Raw genomic sequence first — 26,919 nt, forward strand, 5'->3', positions numbered from 1 at the left:
CACTGGGGGCCAGTTCTTTTCCAAACTTGACTTATCGGAGGCGTACCATCAGTTGCCATTGAATGCTTCTTCCAAGGAATTTCTCGTCATCAACACTCCTTGTGGGTTGTATCAGTACCAGCGGTTACCATTTGGCGTCGCTAGCATGCTGGCCATTTTTCACTGGTTTTTGGAACAGTTCATAAACTATCTGGATGACATTGTTGTCACGGGGGCCTCCACTGAGGAGCACCTTCACAATTTGCGTTCACTGTTTTGGGTTTTGCATTCGGCTGGGTTGAGGAGCAATCTGGACAAGTCACAGTTCTTCCAACCCTCCATTGTGTATCTTGGTTTCCACTTGTCCTGTGAGGGTATACGTCCTCTACGTCAGCACATTGCGGCCATTAACGCTCTACCCCGGCCGTCTACAGTCAAAGAACTTCAGGCGTTTCTAGGCAAGACTGCTTATTATCACAAATTCATTCCATCCGCGGCGGCGGTAGCTCATCCTCTGCATCAGCTGTTACACAAAAACGTCCCTTTCTGTTGGTCCGATGAGTGTGAGCATGAGCAGGCTTTTGTCCGCCCGAAGGCTCATTTGCAGTCGGCGCCTTGTCTTGCCACATTCCGTCCAGGTTAGTACTTGGTTCTGGCAACTGACACGTCACAGTATGGCCTGGGGCTGTTCTCGCCCATCGGCCTATGCTTCCAAGACCCTCAACAATTCGCAACGGTGTTACTCTCAAATCGAAAAGGAGGCGCTCGCTATCATTTATGCTCTAAAAAATTCAGCGTTTTTTGTATGTTTTCTAAATTTCACCTCATCACTGACCACAAGCCGCTGGTCTCTCTGTTCAGTCCATTGGCGTCACTTCCGGATAAGGCAGCTCACCGCCTGCAACATTGGGCCTTATACTAGTCTCGTTTTCACTACGAGATTCACTATCGCCCCACGGCCCAGCACACCAACACTGCTGCATTGTCGCGATTGTCGATGGGCCCCGACCCGGTTTTCGATCATGACGAACTACTCTGTTTCCACATTGATGAGGAAGAACGTCGTGCGGTCAAGGGTTTTCCACTTACACGTTCGCAGGTCGCGTCGGCTTCTGCGCAGGACCCAGTCCTGCGTCAGGTGATCAGTTTAGTTCAACGGGGTTGGCCGGATAGGACCAAGGGCCGGGCATCGGATCCCCTTTGCAACTACCATGCCTTGCGCCTTTGTCTGTCTGTTCGTGATGGTGTTGTACTTCTGGCCATGGATGGTGCACCTCCGCAGGTCATGGTGCCAGCCTCTCTTCGCAAAGATGTTCTCAAACTGTTGCATGAAGGCCATTGGGGTATTTCTTGGACTAAGTCCCTGGCCTGCAGGCATGTTTATTGGCCCAGTATTGATTTGGACATCACCCACATGGTTTCTGCGTGTGGTCAGTGTGCTCAACAACTGGCTGCATCTCGTACAATGCCCTCTCCGTGGCCTGATCCGGTGCAGCCATGGGAACGGGTGCATGCTGACTTTGCTGGCCCCTTCCCCGGTACTTATTGGCTACTGTTGATTGACGCCTTCTCGAAGTTTCCGTTTGTTGTTCAATGTCCGTCGCCCACCACTGCGGCGACGACACTGGCTTTGTCCAAAATCTTTGCGCTAGAAGGTCTTCCATCCATGATCGTCCCGGACAATGGCCCTCAGTTCTCTTCGCAGGCCTTCCGTGATTTTTGTACTGGAAAAGGGATTCATCATGTTACAGCACCGCCCTTCCATCCGCAATCAAATGGGGAGGTCCAGTGCCTTGTCTGCACTTTCAAAAGCCAGATGAAAAAATTTCTTTGTGATTTTTCCACAGATGATGCTCTGCTGCAATTTCTGAGTTCTTATCGCTTCACGCCTCTGGGTGATTGCAGCCCTGCTGAACTCTTGCATGGCCGCCAACCGCACACTCTACTGCACCTGCTTCACCCTGTCAGGCCTTGTGCTGTGTCCCTTAGTGCGGGAAAATACTCGGTGGGCGCCAACGTGTGGGCACGAGGATATGGATCTCGCCCTAGATGGATTCCAGGAGTGGTCAAGGCTCTTCACGGCCGCCGGCTTTGCGAAATACGTATGGACAACGGCATGGTTGTTCGCCATTACGACCAGATAGGCCCAAGAGTGGTGGCCACGCCGGTGCCACAACCCCTTCCTTCGCCTCCACCAGCCCGAGAAGCCAGTCCTGTCGCTGCTGCTGATCTACCGTATGTGTTGATGCAGCCGATGTCGCTACCGCTTCCGAGTACGCCGGAACTGTCCCCAGTCGCGACACCACCTTCTCCGGGACCCATCTCACTGAAGCACACCTCCAGGTCCACGACACCTATGGATGCTGCTCCGGAGTTTTCACCCATCATCTCGTCCAGGAGGCACATTCCACGCACGAGCTTCCGCCCTGGACATTTTCGACCATACTCTCGTGTCTCTCCGTCGGATCTGTTCGGGGCCACACAAGAGGCCATAGATCTCTCCGCACTGTCCATGTCTCCAAGGAAGTGAGTGGTTTTTTTTTTTCAAGGGGCGAAAAGTGTTATGACAGTGCCACAACATATAACAGTGCCACCACGACAGTACGCGCAAACGGCGATAGAGGTGCTCTGCAACTCGGCTGAGCACGGGAGCACCACCTAGCTATGAACGGCACCGGCCACATGTCACGGCATGGCAGTCGAATAAGAGATACTGAGTTGTTATCATGTAACCAGCTATTGTTTCTAAGTGAGTGTGTTTGAATATCCACGCAATTATTGGTGATTAAAGGTTATAATACCCTATCTTGTTTTTGTGGCCCTTATGCAAGATGCACATTAGTGGCAGTCAGGCATTTGCCTTCCCTCCAAGAAACTCTTGGAGTTGTTCCATTCCATATCACTTTGCAGTGTCATGCCTGGATATTTAATTGAAGTGTCTGAGTCAAGCAGCAAGCCACTAATACTGTGTTCAAATTTTACAGAATTGCTTTTCCTACTCATCTACATTAGTCCACACTTTTCTCGATTAAGAACAAGATCCCATTATTTATACCACAGAAAAATTCTGTGTAAGTCATCCAGTATCCTCCTATAGTCACTCAATGATGATGCTTTCTTATATACTAAGGAGTCATCAGCAAACAGTTGCATATTGTTGTTCACCTTATCTGTCAATTTATTTATGTGTATAGAGAACAAGAGTGGTACTATTATGCTTCTGTGGGACACTTCTGATGATACTCTCATCTCTGATGAATACTTGGTGCTCAGAACAATGTGCTGTGTTCCATTACTTAAAAAGTATGCAAGGCACTCACACATCTGAGAACCTATTCCACATGGTCACTTCTTTGTTATTAGCCTACAGTGGGGTGCTGTGTCAAAAACTTTTTGGAAATCTAGGGATATGGAATTGTTTGTTGTCTTTCATCCACAATTCACAGGACATCATGTAAGAAAAGCACTAGCTGAGTTTTGCACAGGCAATGTTTCATAAATCCATGCTGATTTGTGTACAGAAACTTTTCCATCTCAAGGAAACTTAGAAAATGCTCAAAGATTATGCAGCAAACTCATATAATGATACTGATATTTAATTTTGTGGATCCATTCTTTTATCTTTCTTATATGTAGGAGTCACCTGTGCTTTTTTACAATCTCTTGGGACTTTGCTATGGTCAGGAGAATCGTGATTAATGCAATCTAACTAAGGGACTAAAGCCATTTTGAAATGTCGTCTGTTGATACTCATCCACTGCGCATGCTTGCAGTGGTAAATGAGGGTCTGGTGCAGCTTAATTTTACGTAATCCCATTGATGACCCTAAACAGTTGCTTTTTTATCTCGTTTTTGGTGTATGGGGAACTGTCAACTCACCAGAAAGTGGCACTCATGGTATCAAGGAAGTGTCTATGTTGTTTTATGCTATTTTATAATTGACATCCGCTACTTATTGAAAAATTGCTGACTATGAATGTTGAGTAATTCCATTCTCTTTTCTGATCAATACATGGTGTGATGTTATTGCTCCTGATGATGCAGCTAAAATGCTGTGAAACTGTTCATGCTTATAAATAAAGTACTTATAGGTGATGCAGTCTCACTTCAAAATAATGCCAAAAAGTACTCTCTATAAAAACAGAACAGGGATTCCATCCAGCCTCAGTGACTTATTTGTTTTCAACTGTTTCAGTTGTCCACCCCAGGTAGCTGAGTGGTCAGTGTGACAGAATGTCAATCCTAAGGGCCTGGATTCAATTCCTGGCTGGGTCAGAGATTATCTCTGCTCAGGGACTGGGTGTTGTGTTGATCTGATCATTATCATTTCGTCCCCATCAACATGCGAATCGCCGAAGTGGCGTCAAATCGAAAGACTTGCACCCAGCAAATGGTCTACCCGACGGAAGGCCCTAGTCACACGACATTTACATTAACTGTTTCAGTTGTCTGTCACTGCTTGGTATGCCTATTTCAATGAATGGTGGGCTCCATGTGGTTCCCAAGTTGTGCAGCGACCGTAAACCATAAAATTACCAAATATGCAGCAACTTTATGTTTGACCTCTGCTTAACACAGTATTATTACTCAGGGCACATATTGGTTGAAAGCACAGATGATGGCTGTTAATCAGTTGAAATTGATTTGCAAAAGTCAATAAATAAAACATGATTTGCGACTGGTTGCTGCATATTTGGTAATTTTAAGCCTATTTCAATGTCGTCCATACAGGAGTTCATACAACAATCAGACTGTCATCTGTCTGTATGATCCCCTTCCATGAATGATTTTTAAAATGCTAGATTTAAAACTTCAGTTTCCTTTTGCTGTCTTCTATAGCCACAAGAGACTGATAGCTAAGTGAGCGGATAGAAGGCTTCAACCTGCTGTACAATTTTATGTACAATTGGCTATAGGGGGGATCCCCCATTGGGATCATGAAGTTAAGATTAAACTAATGTCGACGTACACACAGGCATCTAAACAGTCATTCTTCCCATGCTCCAAACATGAATGGAGCAGGAAGAAACCTAATATGTTGTACAGTTGGAAGTACCCATGGCCATGCACTTCATAGTGGTTTGCAGAATATGGATGTACATATAATGTCACATTGTTAATTACTGGAATTACTTCTGGATTACTTTTTTAACGTGTTACAAGCCAGACCATTAAGTATAAGGTTAGTCCAGCAAGCAACATCAGTAGATCAATAACAATTCATTGATCAGAATGATACAAGTCACCAAATTCTTTGAAACAGGACCCTCCAGTGTCAACAATTTTTTTTCCAGGGAGATTTCCAAGTATTGTAGGCAGCCTGCAAGGCCTGGGTTGGAACATCCTTTAGGGCTTGTGTAACAGCAGCTTTCACATTGTTGATTGTCTCAAAACAGTGTCTTAAGCAAGAGAAACAGAAAAGAAAGTCTTCTAGAGTGAGCTCAGGTCTATAAGAGGTCTGAGGCAGCATTGCTGAATTGCTTTTTGACTAGATAATCCCTCTCCAAGAAGCTGGTTACCTGGACGCATTTTTTCAGCCTCTGAAACAGCGTTGATACACTTATAAAGTCATGGTGAACAATAGTACAAGCACAAGGAGCACTGCCTTCATTTTCGATCTGCTCATGTGTGCCTTCTCGTGGCACAGTCACTGCAAGGAGTGCCACTCAGAGCTATGTCTCTTCACCACAACTCATAACTCATCTCCTGTTATAACATTGTCCAAATGAATAGCATCATTTCTACACAACTCCAGACGTCAGGCTGTATGGGAGGGATTTTTCGGTGTGGAATGGATGACAGCTGTTGCAATGCAGGTACTGTTGGTGGTTTTAATGTGGAGATAGAGGTGGATGGAGCCATCAGAGAGGAGGAGATCAATGTCCTGGAATGTGGCATGCTGGTTTCAGGAAGGCCAGGTGAGGTGGATGAGAGAGAAGGTGTTGAGGTTGTGAAGGAATGAGGATAGAGTATCTTGACCCTGAGTCCACATCACGAAGATATCATCAATGGACCTGAACCAGATTAAGCATTTGGCGTTTTTAGAGACTGGAAAGGTCTCCTCTAGTTGGCCTATGAGCAGGTTGACATAGGAGTGTGTCATGTGGGTGCCCATGGCTGCATTGTGGATTTGTTTGTGTACCTTTCCTTCAAAGGAGAAATAGCTGTGAGTTAGCTTAAAGATAGTAAGATATATGAGATAGTGGATTTCGATTCCGAAGGACGTTGGGAAATGTAGGACTTCTCTGACTCTCCACCATCACAACCCCTTTACCTCCTGGATACCTGCTAGTCACTGTTGATGGTACTTCCCTATACAACAGCATCCCTCATGCACATGTTCGTATCACTAGTGAACACAATCTTTCCCAACCTCCTCCATACTTCAAACCCACTACCTCATTCCTCATATACTTTACTACTTATCATAACTCACATCTACTTCTCCTTTCAAAGGAAGGTATACAAACAAATTCGTGGCACAGCCAAGGGCACCTGCATGGCTCACTCCTACACCAACTTCTTTATGGGCCACCTAGAGGAGAGCTTGCTAGTCTCCAAAAATGCCCCAGTCCAGTTCAGGTTGTTTGACGATAGCTTCATGATCTGGATTCAGGGCCAAGACACCCTATCCTCATTCCTTCTCAACCTCAACACCTCCTCTCCCATCTGCTTCCCCTTATCCTCCTTAACTAAGAAGGCCATCTTCTTGGACATTGATCTCCTCCTCTGTAATGGCTACATCCACATCAACCACCAACAGTACTTGCATATCAACAGCGGTCTTCTCTTCTACACCAAAATGTCTCTCTTATACAGCCTGGTGCAACCAAGGACGGCATATCTGCAGAGACAAAAAACTTCCTTGCCCCCCATTATGCTGATGGTCTCGCCAACATCTTCACATACAAGAACTATCCCATGGACCCAGTCCACAAACAAATATCCTGTGCCATTTCTCCACATGCACCCAATGCTCCTACCATCCCCAAGAACCAGTGACAAAGGAAATTCAGGACTTTGATTACCTATCATTATGCCCTGAAATGAGGGATATCCTATCAAAACTCCTTCCCACCCATCCCAACATCATGTTCCATCACCCATCCAACTTCCACAACATCCTAGTCCATCCCTATACCACTCCCAATTCCAACCCCTTGCCACAGGAACCATATTCTGGCGGAAGACCCAGGTGAAGACCTGCCTGAGTCACTCACCGAGCACTTCCTGTTCTGGTACTGTAAAAAGGGCTTATCCTACCCCATAAGAGGCCAGGTCACCTGTGAAAGCAGCTACATCATACCAGCTCTGCTGCAATCATTGCTCAGATTTTTATATTGGTATGGCTACCAACCAGCTATCCACCAGGATGAACAGCCACCACCAAACTGTGACCACGAGCAAAGTAGACGACCCTGTGGCACAACCTGTGGCTGTATTTAGCACACTTGATTTCAATAGCTGCGTCACCATCCAAACCATATGGCTCATCCCCTCCACCACTGGCTTTTCTGCATTTCACACATGGGAGTTACCCTTAAAAAAATAAATAAATAAATAAATAAATAAATAAATAAAAATAAAAAAATAATATTCTCCACTCCCAAAATTATCCCAGACTCAATCTACAGAAACTTACTGTCCCCCACCCTCTACCCAACAGTTTTTTAGCTCGTCTGCCCTATCAAATCCCCTCATCCTCTCTGTGTGCTGTCCTCATCTTTCCCCACCCCCACCCTTTTTCGCTTCCTGTTTAGTCCCCCCACGCTCTTCCCACCTTCTCAACACTGCACCTGTGGCACTCTAGTCCCTGCACACTCCACCAGACACACTCTTATCTCCCTTTCCCTTCCTCATCCCCTCCAGACTGCTGCTTCCATTCTATTTGAAAGTTGCACTCTGGTCCGAGCCACCAGAGATGGCACTTGTAAGGTGTGCTTGCTCGTGTGAATAAATGTGTATATATTTCCTTTTCTGAAGAAGGTTTTGGCAGAAAGTTAGTATGTAATTATCTTTTTTGTTTTGCCTGTCTGCAACTTGACTTGGCATCTTTATGGTGAGTATCAATCTATATTTTCCTTATATAACTGATTTTCCAACCTTGATTTCCCACATTTGAAATACTATTCAACTTTTATAAAGACTTCACTGATAAAGTTGTTCAAAAAGAACACCAAACATCAGAAGTATACAGAATGAAAGTTTCACTCAGCAGCGAAGTGTGCTCTGCCACTTCCTCAGATTAAAACTGTATGCCAGATCAAGACCTGAACTCAGGACCTTCACCTTTCATGGGCAAGCGCTCTACCAACGGAGCTACCCAAGCATGACTCATGACATGACCTCACAGCTTCCAGAAGTGCTAGAATTTCAAGTTTCACAGGAGAACTTCAGTTTGGAAGGTAGGAGATGAGGTACTGGTAAAAGTAAAGCTGTCAGGACAGGACATAAAGCATGCTTGGGTAGATCAGTCTGTAAAGCACTGCCCGCAAAAGGCAAAGGTTCTGAATTTGAGCATCAGTCTGGCACTTGGTTTTAACCTACCAGGAAGTATGAGGAGTTCTTGTTGTTGTGGTCTTCAGTCCTGAGACTGGTTTGATGCAGCTCTCCATGCTACTCTATCCTGTGCAAGCTTCTTCATTTCCCAGTACCTACTGCAACCTACATCCTTCTGAATCTGCTTAGTGTAGCAGTCTCCCTCTACGATTTTTACCCTCCACGCTGCCCTCCAATACTAAATTGGTGATCCCTTGATGCCTCAGAACATGTCCTACCAACCGAACCCTTCTTCTGGCCAAGTTGTGCCACAAACTCCTCTTCTCCCCAATTCTATTCAATACCTCCTCATTAGTCATGTGATCTACCCATCTAATCTTCAGCATTCTTCTGTAGCACCACATTTCGAAAGCTTCTATTCTCTTCTTGTCCAAACTATTTATCGTCCATGTTTCACTTCCATACATGGCTACACTCCATACAAATACTTTCAGAAATGGCTTCCTGACACTTAAATCTATATTCGATGTTAACAAATTTCTCTTCTTCAGAAACGTTTTCCTTGCCATTGCCAGTCTACACTTTAAATCTTCTCTACTTCGACCATCATCAGTTATTTTGTTCCTCAAATAGCAAAACTCCTTTACTACTTTAAGTGTCTCATTTCCTAATCTACTTCCCTCAGCATCACCCGACTTAATTCGACTACATTCCATTATCCTCTTTTTGCTTTTGTTGATGTTCATCTTATATCCTCCTTTCAAGACACTATCCATTCCATTCAACTCCTCTTCCAAGTCCTTTGCTGTCTCTGACAGAATTACGATGTCATCGGCGAACTTCAAACATTTTATTTCTTCTCCATGGTTTTTAATACCTACTCCGAATTTTTATTTTGTTTCCTTCACTGATTGCTCAATATACAGATTGAATAACATCGGGGAGAGGCTACAATCCTGTCTCACTCCCTTCCCAACCTCTGCTTCCCTTTCATGTCCTTCGGTTCTTATAACTGCCATCTGGTTTCTGTACAAATTGTAAATAGCCTTTCGCTCCCTGTATTTTACCCCTGCCACCTTCAGGATTTGAAAGAGAGTATTCCAGTCAACATTGTCAAAAGCTTTCTGTAAGTCTACAAATGCTAGAAATGTAGGTTTGCCTTTCCTTAATCTATTTTCTAAGATAAGTCGTAGGGTCAGTATTGCCTCACGTGTTCTAACATTTCTACAGAATCCAAACTGATGTTCCCCGAGGTCGGCTTCGACCAGTTTTTCCATTCATCTGTAAAGAATTCGTGTTAGTATTTCGCAGCAGTGGCTTGTTATAGTGATAGTTCAGTTATTTTCACATCTGTCAACACCTGCTTTCTTTGGGATTGGAATTAATACATTCTTCTTGAAGTCTGAGGGTATTTCACTTGTCTAATGCATCTTGCTCACCATATGGTAGAGTTTTGTCAAGAGAGGCTCTCCCAATGCTGTCAGTAGTTCTAATGGAATGTTGTCTACTCCGGGGCCTTGTTTCGACTCAGGTCTTTCAGTGCTCTGTCAAACTCTTCACGCAGCATCGTATCTCCCATTTCATCTTCATCTACATCCTCTTCCATTTCCATAATAGTGTCCTCAAGTACATCACCCTTGTATAGACCCTCTATATACTCCTTCCACCTTTCTGCATTCCCTTCTTTGCTTAGAACTGGGTTTCCACCTGAGCTCTTGATGTTCATACAAGTGGTTCTCTTATCTCCGAAGGTCTCTTTAATTTTCCTGTAGGCAGTATCTATCTTACCCCTAGTGAGATAAGCCTCTACATCCTTACATTTGTCCTCTAGCCATCCCTGCTTAGCGATTTTGCACTTCCTGTCGATCTCATTTTTGAGACGTTTGTATTCCTTTTTGCCTGCTTCATTTACTGCATTTTTATATTTTCTCCTTTCATCAATTAAATTCAATATTTCTTCTGTTATCCAAGGATTTCTACTAGCCCTCGTCTTTTTACCTACTTGATCCACTGCTGCCTTCACTACTTCATCCCTCAAAGCTACCCATTCTTCTTCTATTGTATTTCTTTCCCCCATTCCTGTCAATTGCTCTCTTATGCTCTCCCTGAAACTATGTACAACCTCTGGTTCTTTTAGTTTATCCAGGTCCCATCTCCTTAAATTCCCACCTTTTTGCAGTTTCTTCAGTTTTAATCTACAGGTCATAACCAATAGATTGTGGTCAGAGTCCACAACTGCCCCTGGAAATGTCTTACAATTTAAAACCTGGTTCCTAAATCTCTGTCTTACCATTATATAATCTATCTGAAACCTGTCAGTATCTCCAGGCTTCTTCCATGTATACAGCCTTCTTTTATGATTCTTGAGTATGTGTAGTTATTTAGCACAAGTCTTGAAATGACTGTTAATATTGTTACATCAGTGACGAGATTCATGAGTATAAATGAAAGATTGTAGACAGTGAAAATAAATGTAATAATCACAGGAAATGAAAATATTAATTCGCAGAACCAGTTGATGCACATCTTTCTGTTACATTTTAGACAAACTCGCTGATCACATTTGGTGCAGTTAGACACCATTTTCCTATTCTTTAACACAAGATACTTCATACACATCTCTCACTTTTCCATTCTATCTGTTAATATATCTCCATCATGTCATCATCATCAAATAATTATCCTATATTTCAGATCTCGTAGGCTTTTTCACAAAATGGCTTTTTCACAAAATTCGGTTTCTGCTATTAATGCAAGCATTCCTCCTTTAAAAATGTTGTGTTTTTCTTTCACTAGCAGACTCTGAACATTCCCATTAGAAATTACCTTTGCCATAAAAGACTGTGTCTGCTATGACAATATTATGAAAAGTATAGATTGCTACTCACCATACTGCAGAGATGCTGAGTCACAGACAGGCACAACAAACGCCGTCTGGAAAACAAGTAAATGAAACATTCTGGAAACAAGTAAACTGTTGACCAAAAAAGCCTTCTTCTGAATTAGACACACACACACACACACACACACACACACACACGACCACAGTCTCTAGCAGCTGACGCCACACTTGTTTGACAGTCTTTGCTGTGCTGTGCCTATCTGCAATGCAACATTATATGATGAGTGGCAATCTATCCTTTTCATAATATTGCCATTATTCCATCTTGGATTTTCTTGTGTTTTCTAAGAGTCATTATCTGTGGTACAGGTCACAACAGGCTCTTCTTCCAATAAAGCATTTTCCTCACCAGTATCACTCTCTGTTTCAAGATGACCATCAGCTACCACAAAATCTGAATCAGCTTCAGAATCATAAAAAATATCATTGTTGTTCCCATTTTCCCGTTCACCTATATCACATAATTGCTCTAGCACCCGAGCTTCAAAATTTGGATCAACTACAGTAATCTTATTCCTCTTCATAAGCCAATCCATGGTATAGCTGAAAAATATAATACATTCATGTATATAATTGAATGCTATAACAAGAAAATAAAAAAAATTGAAAGCAAAATATGTAGTAATTACAAACATGTGGTCTAATGGACTTATCTAATTGATACACTTAATGTGGAGCATATTCTTGGATAGGCATCCAATTTCCATGTTCAGCTCTAAATAATAAACTTTATCAAACAATAGAAAATCCAGGGTAGAATGTCACGAAAAGAATAGTTGCTATTCACCATATAGCGGAGATGCTGAATCATACCCTCCATATAGCAGACAGGCACAACAAAAAGACTTTCACTAAATGAGCTTTCGCAAAAGGACGACACCCACTCTCACACACACACACACACACACACACACACACACACACACACACTCATGCAAACGCAAGTTGCACACACATGATCACAGTCTCTGGCAGGTGTAGCCACAATATGGCTTTGTGTGTGCGTTTTTTGTCTTTTTTTGACAAAGGCCTTGTTGGTTGGAAGCTCATTTTGTGACAGCTTTTTGTTGTGCCTGTCTGCTATATGGAGAGTAGCAACTATCCTGTTCATATTGTGCTTTATCATTAGATTGACAAAGTCAAGCTGACTGTTGGGTGTTGCTTTACAAATGTCAAGTATTAAAATGGTTCTACAACAATGAATATTTATAGTGTGTGATATTTTTGAGAGACTGATGCTTCGGGTTATGGGTTAAAATCCAATAGTTCACATATAATAACTGCTGGTAGTTGAGGCACAAACTTCTTTGCTTTTGCAATCCTCCTTTTTTTTTGAAGGAACCACGAATCATCACAGCATTAATTACAATGACACTTACTAATCACATTTCAATTACTTTACTATTAATTTCCAAAGCTTTACATTATCTGTTAACAACATGATTAAATGATGAGAAAAAAGAAATTATTCAGATAGAGAAGGGAGACGAAAATTTAAGTCATGGGTGACTGGAATTCGAGAGTAGGAAACTGGAGAGAAGGAAATGTAGTAGGTGAATATGGATTGGGGGTAAGAAATGAAAGAGGAAGCCACCTGGTAGAATTTTGCACAGAGCATAACTTAATCATAGCTAACACTTGATTCAAGAACCATGAAAGAAGGTTGTATACATGGAAGAATTCTGGAGATACTGAAAAGTGTCAGATAGATTATATAATGGTAAGACAGATTTAGGAACGAGGTTTTAAATTGTAAGACATTTCCAGGGGCAGATGTGGACTCTGACCACAATCTATTGGATATGAACTGTAGATGAAAACTGAAGAAACTGCAAAAAAAGTGGGAAATTGAGAAGATGGGACCTGGATAAATTGAAAGAACCAGAGGTTGTAGAGAGCTCCAGGGAGAGCATTAGGGAATGATTGACAAGAATGGGAAAAAGAAATACAGTAGAAGAAGAATGGGTAGCTTTGAGATACGAAATAGTGAAAACAGCAGAGAATCAAGTAGGTAAAAAGACGAAGGCTAATAGAAATCCTTGGGTAACAGAAGAGATATTGAATTTAACTGATGAAAGGAGAAAATATACAAATGCAGCAAATGAAGCACGTAATATGGAATACAAATATCTCAAAAATGAGATCGACATGAAGTGCAAAATGGCTATGCAGAGTTGGCTAGAGGGCAAATGTAAGGATGTAAAAGCATGTATCATTAGGGGTAAGATAGATATTGCCTACAGGAAAATTAAAGAGACCTTTGGAGAAGAGAGAACCACTTGCATGAATAACAAGAGCTCAGATGGTAACCCAGTTCTAAGCAAAGAAGGGAAAGCAGAAAGGTGGAAGGAGTACATAGAGGGTCTATACAAGGGCGATGTACTTGAGGACAATATTATGGAAATGGAAGAGGATGTAGATGAAGATGAAATGGGAGATACGATGCTGCGTGAAGAGTTTGACAGAGCACTGAAAGACCTGAGTCGAAACAAGGCCCGGGAGTAGACTACATCCATTAGAACTACTGACGACCTTGGGAGAGCCACTCTTGACAAAACTCTACCATCTGGTGAGCAAGATGCATTAGACAAGTGAAATACCCTCAGACTTCAAGAAGAATATAATAATTCCAATCCCAAAGAAAGCAGGTGTTGACAGATGTGAAAATAACTGAACTATCACTATAACAAGCCACTGCTGCGAAATACTCACACGAATTCTTTACAGATGAATGGAAAAACTGGTCGAAGCCGACCTCGGGGAACATCAGTTTGGATTCTGTAGAAATGTTAGAACACGTGAGGCAATACTGACCCTACGACTTATCTTAGAAAATAGATTAAGGAAAGGCAAACCTACATTTCTAGCATTTGTAGACTTACAGAAAGCTTTTGACAATGTTGACTGGAATACTCTCTTTCAAATTCTGAAGGTGGCAGGGGTAAAATATAGGGAACGAAATGCTATTTACAATTTGTACAGAAACCAGTTGGCAGAAACCAGGAGGCAGTTATAAGAGTTGACGGGCATGAAAGGGAAGCAGTGGTTGGGAAGGGAGTGAGACAGGGTTGTAGCCTCTCCCCGATGTTATTCAATCTGTATATTGAGCAAGCAGTAAAGGAAACAAAATAAAAATTTGGAGTAGGTATTAAAATCCATGGAGAAGAAATAAAAATTCTGAGGTTCGCCGATGACATCGTAATTCTGTCAGAGACAGCAAAGGACTTGGAAGAGCAGTTGAACGGAATGGATAGTGTCTTGAAAGGAGGATATAAGATGAACATCAACAAAAGCAAAACGAGGATAATGGAATGTAGTCGAATTAAGTCGGGCGATGCTGAGGGAATTAGATTAGGAAATGAGTCACTTAAAGTAGTAAAGGAGTTTTGCTATTTGGGGAGCAAAATAACTGATGATAGTCAAAGTAGAGAGGATATTAAATGTAGACTGGCAATGGCAAGTAAAGAATTTCTGAAGAAGAGAAATTTGTTAGCATCCAGTATAGATTTAAGTGTCAGGAAGTCATTTCTGAAAGTATTTGTATGGAGTGTAGTCATGTATGGAAGTGAAACGTGGATGATAAATAGTTTAGACAAGACGAGAATAGAAGCTTCTGAAATGTGGTGCTACAGAAGAACGCTGATGATTAGATGGTTAGATCACATAACTAATGAGGAGGTATTGAATAGAATTGGAGGGAAGAGAAGTTTGTGGCACAACTTGACTAGAAGAAGGGATCGGTTGGTTGGACATATTTTGAGGAATCAAGGGATCACCAATTTAGTATTGGAAGAAAGGATGGAGGGTAAAAATCCTAGAGGGAGACCAAGAGATGAATACACTAAACAGATTGAGAAGGATGTAGGTTGCAGTAGGTACTGGGAGATGAAGCAGCTTACACAGGATAGAGTAGCATGGAGAGCTGCATCAAACCAATCTCAGGACTGAAGACCACAACAACAAGATGATTAACTTCATCAACTGTTTCATTTACTACCCATACACCTCTGTTTCCATGTCAAGAACATCAATATTTACATCAACAATTTCTGATTAGACCCCAGATTCTGGATATTAACATTTTTTACTGGCACTGAATCTGCAGTCAGTTCAAAATCATTGTCATCAAATCATCATCATCATCATCATCTCTGTCATTCTCACCACCACCACATGTATCAGGATTTGTATCCTCATCAGTCTGCACTAACCCCAGACCATTGACATGGTTAATAATTTCATCTAAAACTTCGGCACACTCATTTTCAGTCTCATTTACTTTAAGTTCAATTAGTGACAGGTCAGCTACATTATTGTTAATTATCAAAGTTTCACTTTTTTTCTCATTGTGATACCATTCATGCGAATGTCAACTATGTCAATAATTTCATTCTTGCAATAGTAACGCAGTCAGAGATGTTGCTAGATGCTGTGGCAGAATTGGCCAATAAAGTATTGGGTGCTGTATTGCCAGCACCCAACATGATATCAACTGCCCAGTGCTTGAGTACAACCATCATGGTAACTCACGGCGAATACAAGGCATTAACGGTGATGGTCAATCAGCTGATGCCACAGATTAGCCAGCTGGTAGCATGTTGCAGCATCAGTGGAGGGACAGAAGGTGCTCTCTCACCAGGGATGCATCTCAGTCACATGCGTCAGCACCTGATGCTCAGAAAGACATCTGCTGGTACCATTGGCGTTTTGGAGAATGTGCACAACACTTCACCAAGTCACAGAGGTACCCAAATCCCAGTGGCAATTGACTGTAGGCACTTCTTCAGAGTGCTGGCCGGCATCACAGTGCTATTCATCAATTACTGATGCACCAGCTATGTAAGTGTCTGATAGACACCATCTCTCATTTATGCATCTACCCATGCACGATGCTACATTGGTGCTGACCACGTATGGCATTCTGCCTGGAGGTCATGAATAATTTGCCTGTCTCCACATATAGCCTGCACAGAACAGAGCTGCATTCCGGCTTCCACCATGCCTTCCATGGAATTCCACTGTGGCAGATATGTGTGAACAAGTTGTAGATGCAGATTTCCTGGCATACTATAACATTTTGCCATCCACGTCTAATGCCCACCTTGGAACCAGACCACAGCTGCATGCTTCTGGTACCGGATACCCATCCAATCTGCCTGGCTGATAACCACTGTGGGTGATGAATATAATATTCCATATTACTGAAAGACTTTCCAGACTTAATGGAGACACCATACTTCAGGATGTCTGACACAACACTGTCCATCACATCAAGATGACTGAGGGGCCGCCAATCTCCTGTCGACATTGAAGGCTAGCACCATAATGGTGAAGGGTAAATTAAATGACATGATCAAAGAGGGCATTAAGCGTCCATCTGACAGTCCCCAGTCTTCGCCCCTGCACCTCACTCCTAAGAAATGTGAATCGAGGTGGCCTTGTGGAGACTACAGAGCTATGAATACCCACATGATTCCTGACATATACCCAGTACTTCTGTTCCAAGACTACAACTATGGATTGAGTGGTGCTTGTGTGTACACTGTACTAGATTATGCCAAGGTCTGCACACAGATTCCGGTGGCTGATGAGGACATTTCGAAGACAGCCATTATTACGCCATTTAGCGTCTTTGAGAGCAACTTCATGACTTTCAGCCTCCGGAATGCGCAACAGGTTGGCAGAGGTACATTGATGCAGTGCAGCATAGTCTGTTGTTTTGCTTCGCAAACCTAGATAACAGCATTCTCTGCATCACCAAAAGACACTGCGTGCTTTTCCAATGACTGAGTTAACATGGAATCGTGCTGAACATGGCGAAATGTGTCTTAAGACAGTTGCAGATAGACTTTCTAGGCCACAGCATTACCCCCTAAGGCTCACTACCATTGCCGGACAATGTTGAGGCTACCCACCAGCTGCCCCGATCAGCCACATACAGAGAACTGAGACACTATTAAGGCATGCTGAACTTTTATCGATGGTACCTTCCGCATGCAGCTGAAGTTCAAGAGCTGCTGACATCTACACTGTTGGATCTGAAGGCTAAAGGCAATTTATCAATTACTTGGATAGACGATATGATTGCAGCGCTTGAGAAGACTAAACAAGCGATAATGGATGTGGCATTGTTGGCACATCCTGAGTCGAAAGCACTGTTGGCTGTGGTAGTAGATATGATCATACTGCAATAGGCAGTGTACTTCACAACATACTGATGAGCCCTTGCAGCCACTAGCTTTCTTTTCTAAAAAGCTTACCACCTCACAGGAGAAAGTAAGCACATATGACAGGGAATTACTGGTGATGTATGAAGCTGTCAAGTACTTATATCCTCTTGTTGAAGCTTGTGCTTTCACAATATTTACTGATCACAAGCCACTGACTTTCACCATCCAGCAAAATAAACTGAACTGCTCACTAAGACAACACAATCACCTACAGTACAGAGCCCAATTCACCATGGACATCCAGCACATCTCAGGTATGGACAACACTGTGGCAGACTGCATCTTTCACATAGGAAGTGTCTCTACAATGGACTACACAGTGCTCACCGAAGAACAGAGGTCAGATCAAGAGCTTTAAGACCTGTTACAAGACACGTGGTTATCATTCCGGCTACAACTCATGGGCATTCCTGGCACCAGCGAATAACTGTATTGTGATGAATCTATAGCCGAGCTACGTGCATACTTGCTCCAAACTTCCGTCAGCAAGTGTTCAAATTCTTACACAACCTCTGTCATCCAGGTACAAGGTCTATGCTCCGTCAAGTTCTAGCTTGCTTCGTGTGGTCATGGGCAAAGAAGAATTTGAGAGAGTGGAAAAAGTGCTGTCTACAGTGCCATCGCAGTTAGATTAGCAAATACAGCTAAACTGTGATGACGGATTCACTCATTGGCCTGAAGTAATCCTGATAGTCAATATCTCGGCTGAAACCTTGGTGCAGTCATTCATAACACACTGGATATTGAGGTTTGTCTACACTCTCCATGTCACAACTGACTGCTGCAGAAAACTTGAGTCCAAGTTGTTCGCAAAATCTGCAGCACTTTGTGGCATGAGCAATCATTGGATGACCAGATACCACGCGACCAGCAACAGAATGGTGGAATGATGGCACCGCACATTAAAAGCGGCCTTGATATGCCATTTGTCTGGGCAAACTGAGACCCTGCCAGTTGTCCCGCTCAGGTTCGCACCACCTACAGACCAGACCTGGGCATTTCCTTGGCAGATCTACTATATCGGGAAACACTGAGACTACCGTGAAATTTCATAGAAGCAGCCCTGGGACAAGAGATCGACAAATCTACACTCGTTGGGTGTCTCACAGAGGACACTCGCCACAGCCATCCGTATACGGTACCGGTGAAGTGTTTACACACACAGATCTCAGCACATGCTGACACATGAAGCTACTTAGTGATGGCATCAGAGTGGCTCTTCAGCTCCCCTTCACTAGTCCACACCAGGCTGTCAGTAGGGGAGATCACACCAGGGACAGTCTGTTCAATGGAAAACATACCACTGTCACCATCGACGGAGTTAAGCTGGCCTACATGTTCAATGAACCACCACCACCTGCAGGCCAACAACCACTGTGTCTGCTCCGCCTCCTGGTCCTGCAGCAGCCTGTGCCCCAGAAGTAGACCGGAAAACTGCACCACCTTTGCCAGCAGCTTGAGTACCATACTGCACAATCACATCTGGCCGTCATTTGCACTCTCTGGCACTCTTTCTAGATGGCGCTCCACTCCTGTTGAGGGGACTGTTGTACTGACTGCAGCCATCATCTTGCCTGTGTTTTGTTAGTGCGTGAGTGTCAACCAGAGTGCAAGTGTCAATTTTTGCAATTGCACCAAGTAGCTCTGTGCATTCCGCACGGAGCGCTGTGTTTTGCTCTTACAATGCGCAGAACTTTTAATCTTTTCTTTGCTACTTTTCATATGATGGTTATTGTTTTTTTTTTACCTTGTATGGAGTCCTTTGTACAACATACCTATCACACAAGCAAACAGGCTTACTAAGCTTAACTGATGTGTTCTCACAGACCTAGTCTCACAAGACCTGTATTTAATGTTCATCCTCATGAGCTCTCTAGTTAGCATTCTATGATCAAATAAAGTTCAGTTATTATGTTAAGATATTCTGGTGCAGGTGTTATTCCTGTAGCAGGCATAGTAGAGTCTCAAGGCCCGATTCTCATACACAGTGGCCAAAATGCGAAATACTCTCCACCTGTGCCCCAAAAAATTAGTGGAGGACACCTTATGTTTGTCATGGCTCCAAGAAGCCAATCTAGCTTCAATGCTTGACAAAAAATCAGCAGTGGCGACAAAGAAGGTTTTTCAGAAGGAAACTAAAAACTTAAAAAGTACTGACGCTAGAGTAATTTTTATTTTTGACTGTCTTGACGGAGTAGCTTATGTATTTACCATTACATGAACAGTTTATTATAATAATAAACCAGAAAGTAAACTTTAGAGTGCAGGCCATTTCAGTTGTTATAGCATTATCATGTAATGTTAAGTACATTTTGTGCTGTTTTCTGTTCAGATGCGCATTTTTCTTAAAAATAACCTTCAAAATTTATGTCAATGTATTTCATTCTGCTATGTTAACGTAACGTCTTACATATCAAAACTGAATTGTTTCACTGAAATTGCTGAATGGGATTTTTATGGCTATTTAAAATTTGAGGTCTGTCAGGTCACACATGGAACGGTGTATGGCAAAAGAATGACCGTGGAAGGATCCTATTTCGGAATATCGACATGATTCCCAAAACAGTGCTCGATGCATGACAAGTCAAATAGCATCAGAACTCACGGATCAAAAGAAGTGATTGTGTCCAAATTCAATCATTAATTCCGCATACATTATCGTTTGAGACAATTTACGGACGCTGATAAACTGTGCCTGCATTAATTACATCATGAGTTGTGACGACACCACAGCACACACCGTGGACGAAAATAAGCAACTTCGGCGCTCTCACGATGGTTATTGTTGTTATTTACAAGCTTAACAGTTGTTGTTTAGATTTATTTGCTTTGCCTTGCTATGCAATATGCTTGTGCAATAGAGTGCACTATCGATTATCGAATACCGAACGATATTTATTGTGAACGCCAGGATAAGTTACTAGTTCTGTTGCCAAAGAGTCATTCTCGAGACATTTATTTCGAGTACATGTAATTCAATGCCCTGCCTGCAACTCTGCTGATACGACATATGGAGACAAAAACCATTGCCCACAATATAAAGAAGCCAGAAACATTTTCCTAACACCTATCATTAACAGTAACGTACAAGATTTAACTGTCGATACTACCATACAACTGATATTAAAGATTAATTATACCCAGAAAAGCTTATATTATGTCATTAATATATCTGTTATCACACTGTAACGAGTAAATGGTCTAATCGAGGTCAAATAAATAAATGAAGAGAAATACTTATCTCTTTGGTTGGTAACACTGAAAGACATTGCAAACAGATTCCCGCGGCCCGCCGATGAATTTGATATGAATGGCAGTTGTTGTGTTTTAACTATTTGACGTAAATAATTATGGTTAGGAACTTTTTTGACGTAAATTGTGTTTTCTGATATAATTTGGATATGGATAGCAAATGGTAAATACTCCTGTCATGTGCGTAACTGTCGTAGGAGTTTCTATTTATGTGCAATAAAATTGTTCTCGTCTGTTTATCAGGACAGACACTAAAAAAAGTGTAAACAAGAATTTGGAAGACCTGAAGAAAGAGTTAGAGGGTAAATGGAAGCTGTTGCCTCCTTCAGAAGAACTCAAGAGCACGGCACACGACAGGTTTTTGACAGGGCTGAAGGTGAGGATCTCAACGACAATACTCATCGCTTCACACTTCAACTTGATATTCAAACAGCTGCTGCAGCGGTAGTTCTAGAGTGATTGAGTAACATAGCAGTTATATTGAAGAGAGACCTGTACGCATTTTATCACGGATCATGTAATAGGCAGATTACGAATTTTGGTGCAGTTCCCTGTTTGATTTATTCATTTTTGACCATTTGCGTTGTAAACATTTCGTGCGCTTTTAAGTCGCAAATACAAAATATCAAAATTTCACACAAGCATCCAAATTTGTAACACGTTTACTTTGCATAGGTCATTATAAATAAATATTTTTCTTCAAAACAAACATTATTATTGTAAATGCGGAGGTTAGGCTTTACCCTGGCTGTTAATGAAACAACAAGTTTACTGTTGCCAGTCACTGTTTCTTTATCTCCACGACGCGTTTCACAGTTTTAAATCTCCATCATAAGATGGATTTACGTGTGTGTGTGTGTGTGTGTGTGTGAGAGAGAGAGAGAGGTTTTGGCGTTAAATAAACAGGGACTGTTACCAGCAAATTTGTTGTTTCATTTGATAGGTATTCCTTCCCAACATTAATATACAAATAGACAAACAACTTGGACAGAAAAATTTCCGTCTTTACTGGATGAAATGTTTCAGTAATTTCAAATCTTACATGGTATATATAATTTTTTGTTGTATTGACACAACACAAGCGACGCATTTTTTTTTTTTATATGAATATGAGAACGACGTGATAGTGTAACTGCTTTTTCATTCCATCATCACTTCTTTTTTCTGAATCTGCAGTCTCAGTCTCAAACATACACTCTTCAACTGAGAAAAATTATTTGTTGATTAATATTTCTTTTGAGTTTTCCTAAGTGATAAGTGATTTCATGTGTTTAATACATTGTGGCAGATTAGAATATTTACCCATTGGTGGGGAAGAATCTTCAAGCCTTTTTTATTATTATTAGGCAAGATGGTGCAAAGATCAGTTAGAATGCCAGGAATTTGAAACAGAATAATACTGGTGTGGGGTCAACAGAGCCATCCGATCCCACCCATCTGCTTTGACCTGTGACGCAAGGTTCTTGTTGTGTGTGATGTCATTACAGTGCAGAGTCTAGTTTATGAGTTGGTTCTGTTTGTAGATGCCCCCTTCTTGCGGTTTATGATGTCTTGTGGTTGCGGTGGTGGTTTTGTATGTGTGTGTGTGTGTGTGTGTGTGTGTGTGTGTGTGTGTGTGTTTGTTATGTGATGTATTGGGTTCATTTGAGCTTTGGTGGTGGCAGTGTGAAATTTTTTGAGTGTCTGTGACTGAAAAATTGAAATTGGTGTTATTGGTTTGCTGTTTGTCATGCGTTAAGACACTTAATTTATTGTGAGGCCTTTTTTGTTAGGTATGAGTATTAAATACAATAGCTTGAGGTTGCCTTCATAGCTGGGGTGAAGACATGATGTCTCTGATCACGTTTCTCCAAATGTTCGGACTGTTAGCAAAGCTTGTGAAATGTAGTCTGTGCAGAGAAAACAGGAGGTTGGCAAGAGTTCCGGCTTCTCAGACCAGGTACTGTTATATGTGGCGGTGCCGAAAGGATAATCTTTGGTGCACCATCAGATGCAGTACCTGGTTCGAGACATCTAAGATGGCTATGAGAGAGATCGTTTTGATGACTTATTATTTTTGTTATAGATCCTCTTGATAGAGGATTGAGATTGGAGTGAGTGAGAGGATGGTTTTAGATTGATTTTCTTTTTATATGGAAGGGTGTTCAAAATATGTGAAGTATAGGGGTGAGTTGGGTGAACTGGGGGTGGTGGTAGAGATAGGATGATTCTCAATTTGGGAAGAGGAAGTATGGGAGGGATAATTATCCAGTTGGCTTATGGGTGTGGGGCCTTTATTTCGGAGGGGGGGGGGGCTGTGTGGATTGTGTTTACAGGGTTTTGGAGGGGTGTACTAAGAGGGAACTGGTAGGGTTAATTGAAGATTATATACAGGCGGGGAATACTGTAGTGTCATATGCTTTTTTCGTTATATAGGGGGTTGGGGAAGAGGTGTTGTTATCATTTACTTGTAAATCATAGTTTAGAATTAAAAAATTATGAAACTGGTGCATGTACCAATACAATAGAGGGGTTTTGGGTGTGGTTAAATCAGACATAGGGAAGGGAAGAGGCGCTCTTCTAACCCGCAATCTCATTTAGATGAGTATTGCTGGAGGAAGAGCATCCCTGGGGAGTATTGTATATTTTGTGATATTTTGAGGGCATTTAATAAGATGTACGGCCAAGGGTGGTTAGTTAAGGTAGTTTAGTGTGTGAGAGGGGGTGGTGTTTGTGAGTAATGGTTGTTGTTTTAGGTGGGTTGGGTGGGGGTGGGGGTTGATTTATGATTATGCTGCAGAGGGTCTGTTTTGTTGTGGTAGTTTTTGAGTTGTAATGTGTGGTTGAGTTTCGCTTATTTTGTGGTTTTTATTTGTTGGCAGATTTTTTGTTTTTGCGGGAAAGGGGGGGGGGGTGAAATTTGGGGGTTGGGGTTGGTAGGTGATGGATAGTTTGAGAGGTCTCCCTCTCCCTGTGTGTGTCCGTGTGGGGGGGGGGGGGGGGGCGGCGAGAGAGATTGGGGTGGCTAACATAGTGTGTAGTGCCAGAATTTGTTTGCGGCAAGTAGTTTTTTTTTATCTGTTTGCGAGTTTCGATGTTTTGTGGGGTTTTTGTTGTGTTGTGGGTTTGGTTTTATTTGTCACAGGTGTAGGTGTTTGTTTTTTTGTATCGTCAGCTGTGGTTGACCTATGTAGGTTAAGGGAAATGTCCAGTTCCAATTTTTGTCTTTGTAGCTGTACGTGTTTTGATGTAGTGTGCTTTAGTTGACCTATATATGTCAAGGGAAGAGTCTGATTTTGATTTTTGTTGTTTTATGTGCTAGTTTTGTGGTCTTGATAGTTGCAGTCCAATTCTAATTTTTGTAGTTGTAGGTTTTTATTTTGGAGTATCGATAATTGCAGCTGAACTTTGTAGCTCGAAGGAAGTGATTGATTCCTGTGGATTTTGTGGGTGTGGCAGAATGTGGGAGTTTTGTGTTGTTTTTTGTCATTTTTTTATCGTTTTTTTGTGTTGTTTGGGGCTGTGCTGTGGGTTTTTATATCTTTGTATTTAGTTTGTCACCACCATAAAATCCCCAATTTCCTGCCCTCGTGTTCTGTTAGTTTGATTACATTTTTGGTGGAAGATGATATTGTCATATTGATATGTATTTTCATGTTTGGTGTTGTGTTTATGTACTGATGTTATTGGCGCCATATTGGAGATGCTGAGAACGGTCATTTCTGCCATATTGATGTTGTCATAGGTCAAAGCAGAAGGGTGTAATTGGATGCTTCTGTAATCCCCTGGGGTGTGTGTGTGTGTGTGTGTGTGTGTGTGTGTGTGTGTGTGTGTGTTTTACAGTCCTAACAGCATTAGAGCTCAAATACAGTTAAAAGATTGAGGATTTGTTTCCAAAAATTAGGAATACCATAGTCAAGGATTCAATGAAATAGGCTGTTCAGAAATGGATGCTGCTACTTATTTGGGTTAGAATTCCAATTGCATAACATGCGGAAGAAATTCTTTTCACTTTTGTGTACATCCCCCTTCAACTGATGATCTAGATCTTACCTAGAAATTTTATTTTTTATATAGGCCTACATTCGGTTTCTTCCTTCTCTGTCTAACACAGGACATTTGGCCCTTGTTATAATGTTACTGTCATTTGAAAACAATGTTACAAATATTTGCTAACCATTTTCTTTGGGGACAGTCCTTGCAAACAGTTGACTTGGGTAAATCCTTTTCATTGCTGTAAAGTGCTTGAGGGAAAACCACGATTTTGAAATAAATGATGGTGTTTTCTCATGGTTGTTTCAAGGCTTTTCATAATAGCTGCATGTGTCTGTTGTATCAGTGTGTAAAAGGTCAAAGCAGATCTGAGTGTGCAGGATGACATGATTGCTTGAGGAGTTAGAATGCATAATAATAATAATAATAATAATAATTTTGTGTGGCTCAATGATGTGGTGCAAGCCTTTCTATTGGACGCCACTTTGGTGACTTTGATGCCCCTGACCTACCACAGTTACTCAACTAGGGTAAGGGGCCTACAGTTTAACATGGAATGTGAACCAGATGCTATTTCTGGTGACTCCTCACATCATTGAGAGGTGAGGCTAAGTTAAAACAGAGACTGGAAAATCAGTTGTCTGATATAGATCCAGTCCTTCAGCCTCTCATTTTTGGGTCATTCCATGTCAAGTCACCCATGCCTTGACACCAACAATGTTAGATTTTGATGAAACTTGGTACAATTACTTCTTTTATCATCCTGAAAGCACTTGTAAATTTTTTTCGCTCTATCTCTTATAGTTTTTTTTTTTAAATTTTTAAAGTTTTTTGATTTGGCGTTGTTTCAGCAGTTGGAAATCGTAACTGAAACGTGTCCTCACAACTAAAAAAAAATGTATATTAAGGAATATGCAAGATATCAGTATGAAATTTTGGAATAAGTTTGTGTATTATATCTAAATGTTTAAAAAAATACCACAAAGATATATTAAAATCTTCCAAATGAAAAACAATTAAAAGGCTTTTCTTTTTCTTTCTTTCTTTCTTTTTTTTTTTTTTAAAAAAGCTAACAGATGTTTAGTTTTACAAAAACTGCAATCTCTAGAGTCTTAGACCCGATAGAAAGTTCAAATTTGTTTTAAAATACTCTTAATTGTATAGGCTATTAGATAAAAGAAAAATTATGTTGGCTTTTTTAACCTGTTTAATAGTTATCTAATTTTTAAAATAATATTAATTATTTTTAAAAATAAAATGTACCAAGTGACTTTGACACCGAACATAAGTTTTTGTCTTCTTGGAGTAACAATGTATGCTTGGATTTTGTTTTGTTACTCCTGTGTTTTGAAGTAAAAAATTATTATAGTGTTAAATAGTGCTTGGATATTATTTTATTAAGTTTATTCGAACTTTCAGTAAGTACTGTTACTTAGTTTACAGCGATTCTTTTCCAATATCCTATAAAAGTAACCAGACCAGTAATCAAACCAAAAGTGAAATCAGTATGTCAGATATTCAAACCTGTAGTGTAGGGTTATTTAAAAACCTGACTGTTTCCAAACAGCCTACACACCTTCAAAAAAGTTACAGCCGGTGTCTGAATTGAGTGAGGAAGAAAAAGATTTGATCCACTTACGATCTGGAATTAATCTGTGTGAATTTAAGAATATATGTTCACACCACAGCTACTACTTTTTAAATGTTTTTGAAAAGTATCAAACAACGTGTAGACCCACAAAAAAAAAAAAAAAATGCAGAAAGCCCATCAAAAAATTGTTGAGAAGTGTAGGCTTGGATCTTTCTAAACAATTACTGACAAAAGTCAATGAAAGTGAAACATACGATGAAGTCCTGGTTGAATTAGAATCATTGGAATCCAGAAATGAATCCCTCTTACAAACAAACATTGCTCTTGATAATTTAGGTTTAACACCGATAAAGCTTCATGGCTTGTCAGAACAAAGTAAAGGGCTTATTTTAAAAGGAAGGTTAGCAGTATTGAAAAGATTGCAAAAAAGACGGTTTCAAAAGCATTAAAATATGATGCACCAAGTTCTGATGATGACAAAGAAGATACAAGTG

At 41.3% G+C, this 26,919-nt stretch overlaps 2 protein-coding genes across 2 annotated transcripts in view; one reads left to right on the forward strand and one right to left on the reverse strand.

Annotated features, from left to right (window-relative positions):
• The window catches only part of LOC126284380 (tenascin-like), a 218,299-nt gene that overhangs the window by 110,506 nt on the left and 80,874 nt on the right, over nt 1–26,919 (reverse strand). The window contains exon 2 of the mRNA XM_049983266.1: nt 11,730–11,923. Within this exon, the coding sequence (XP_049839223.1) occupies nt 11,730–11,916 (187 nt within the window). The 5' untranslated portion in view covers nt 11,917–11,923. The remainder of the gene's footprint in view (nt 1–11,729; nt 11,924–26,919) is intronic.
• Nucleotides 20,852–26,919, forward strand: part of LOC126284373 (uncharacterized) — a 137,423-nt gene continuing 131,355 nt past the window's right edge. Inside the window, exons 1-2 of the mRNA XM_049983254.1 lie at nt 20,852–21,025; nt 21,106–21,238. Coding sequence (XP_049839211.1) covers nt 21,012–21,025; nt 21,106–21,238 — 147 coding nt within the window. The 5' untranslated portion in view covers nt 20,852–21,011. The remainder of the gene's footprint in view (nt 21,026–21,105; nt 21,239–26,919) is intronic.

The sequence above is a fragment of the Schistocerca gregaria genome, chromosome 1 (assembly GCF_023897955.1).
Source record: "Schistocerca gregaria isolate iqSchGreg1 chromosome 1, iqSchGreg1.2, whole genome shotgun sequence".
Taxonomy (NCBI): Eukaryota; Metazoa; Arthropoda; class Insecta; order Orthoptera; family Acrididae; genus Schistocerca; species Schistocerca gregaria.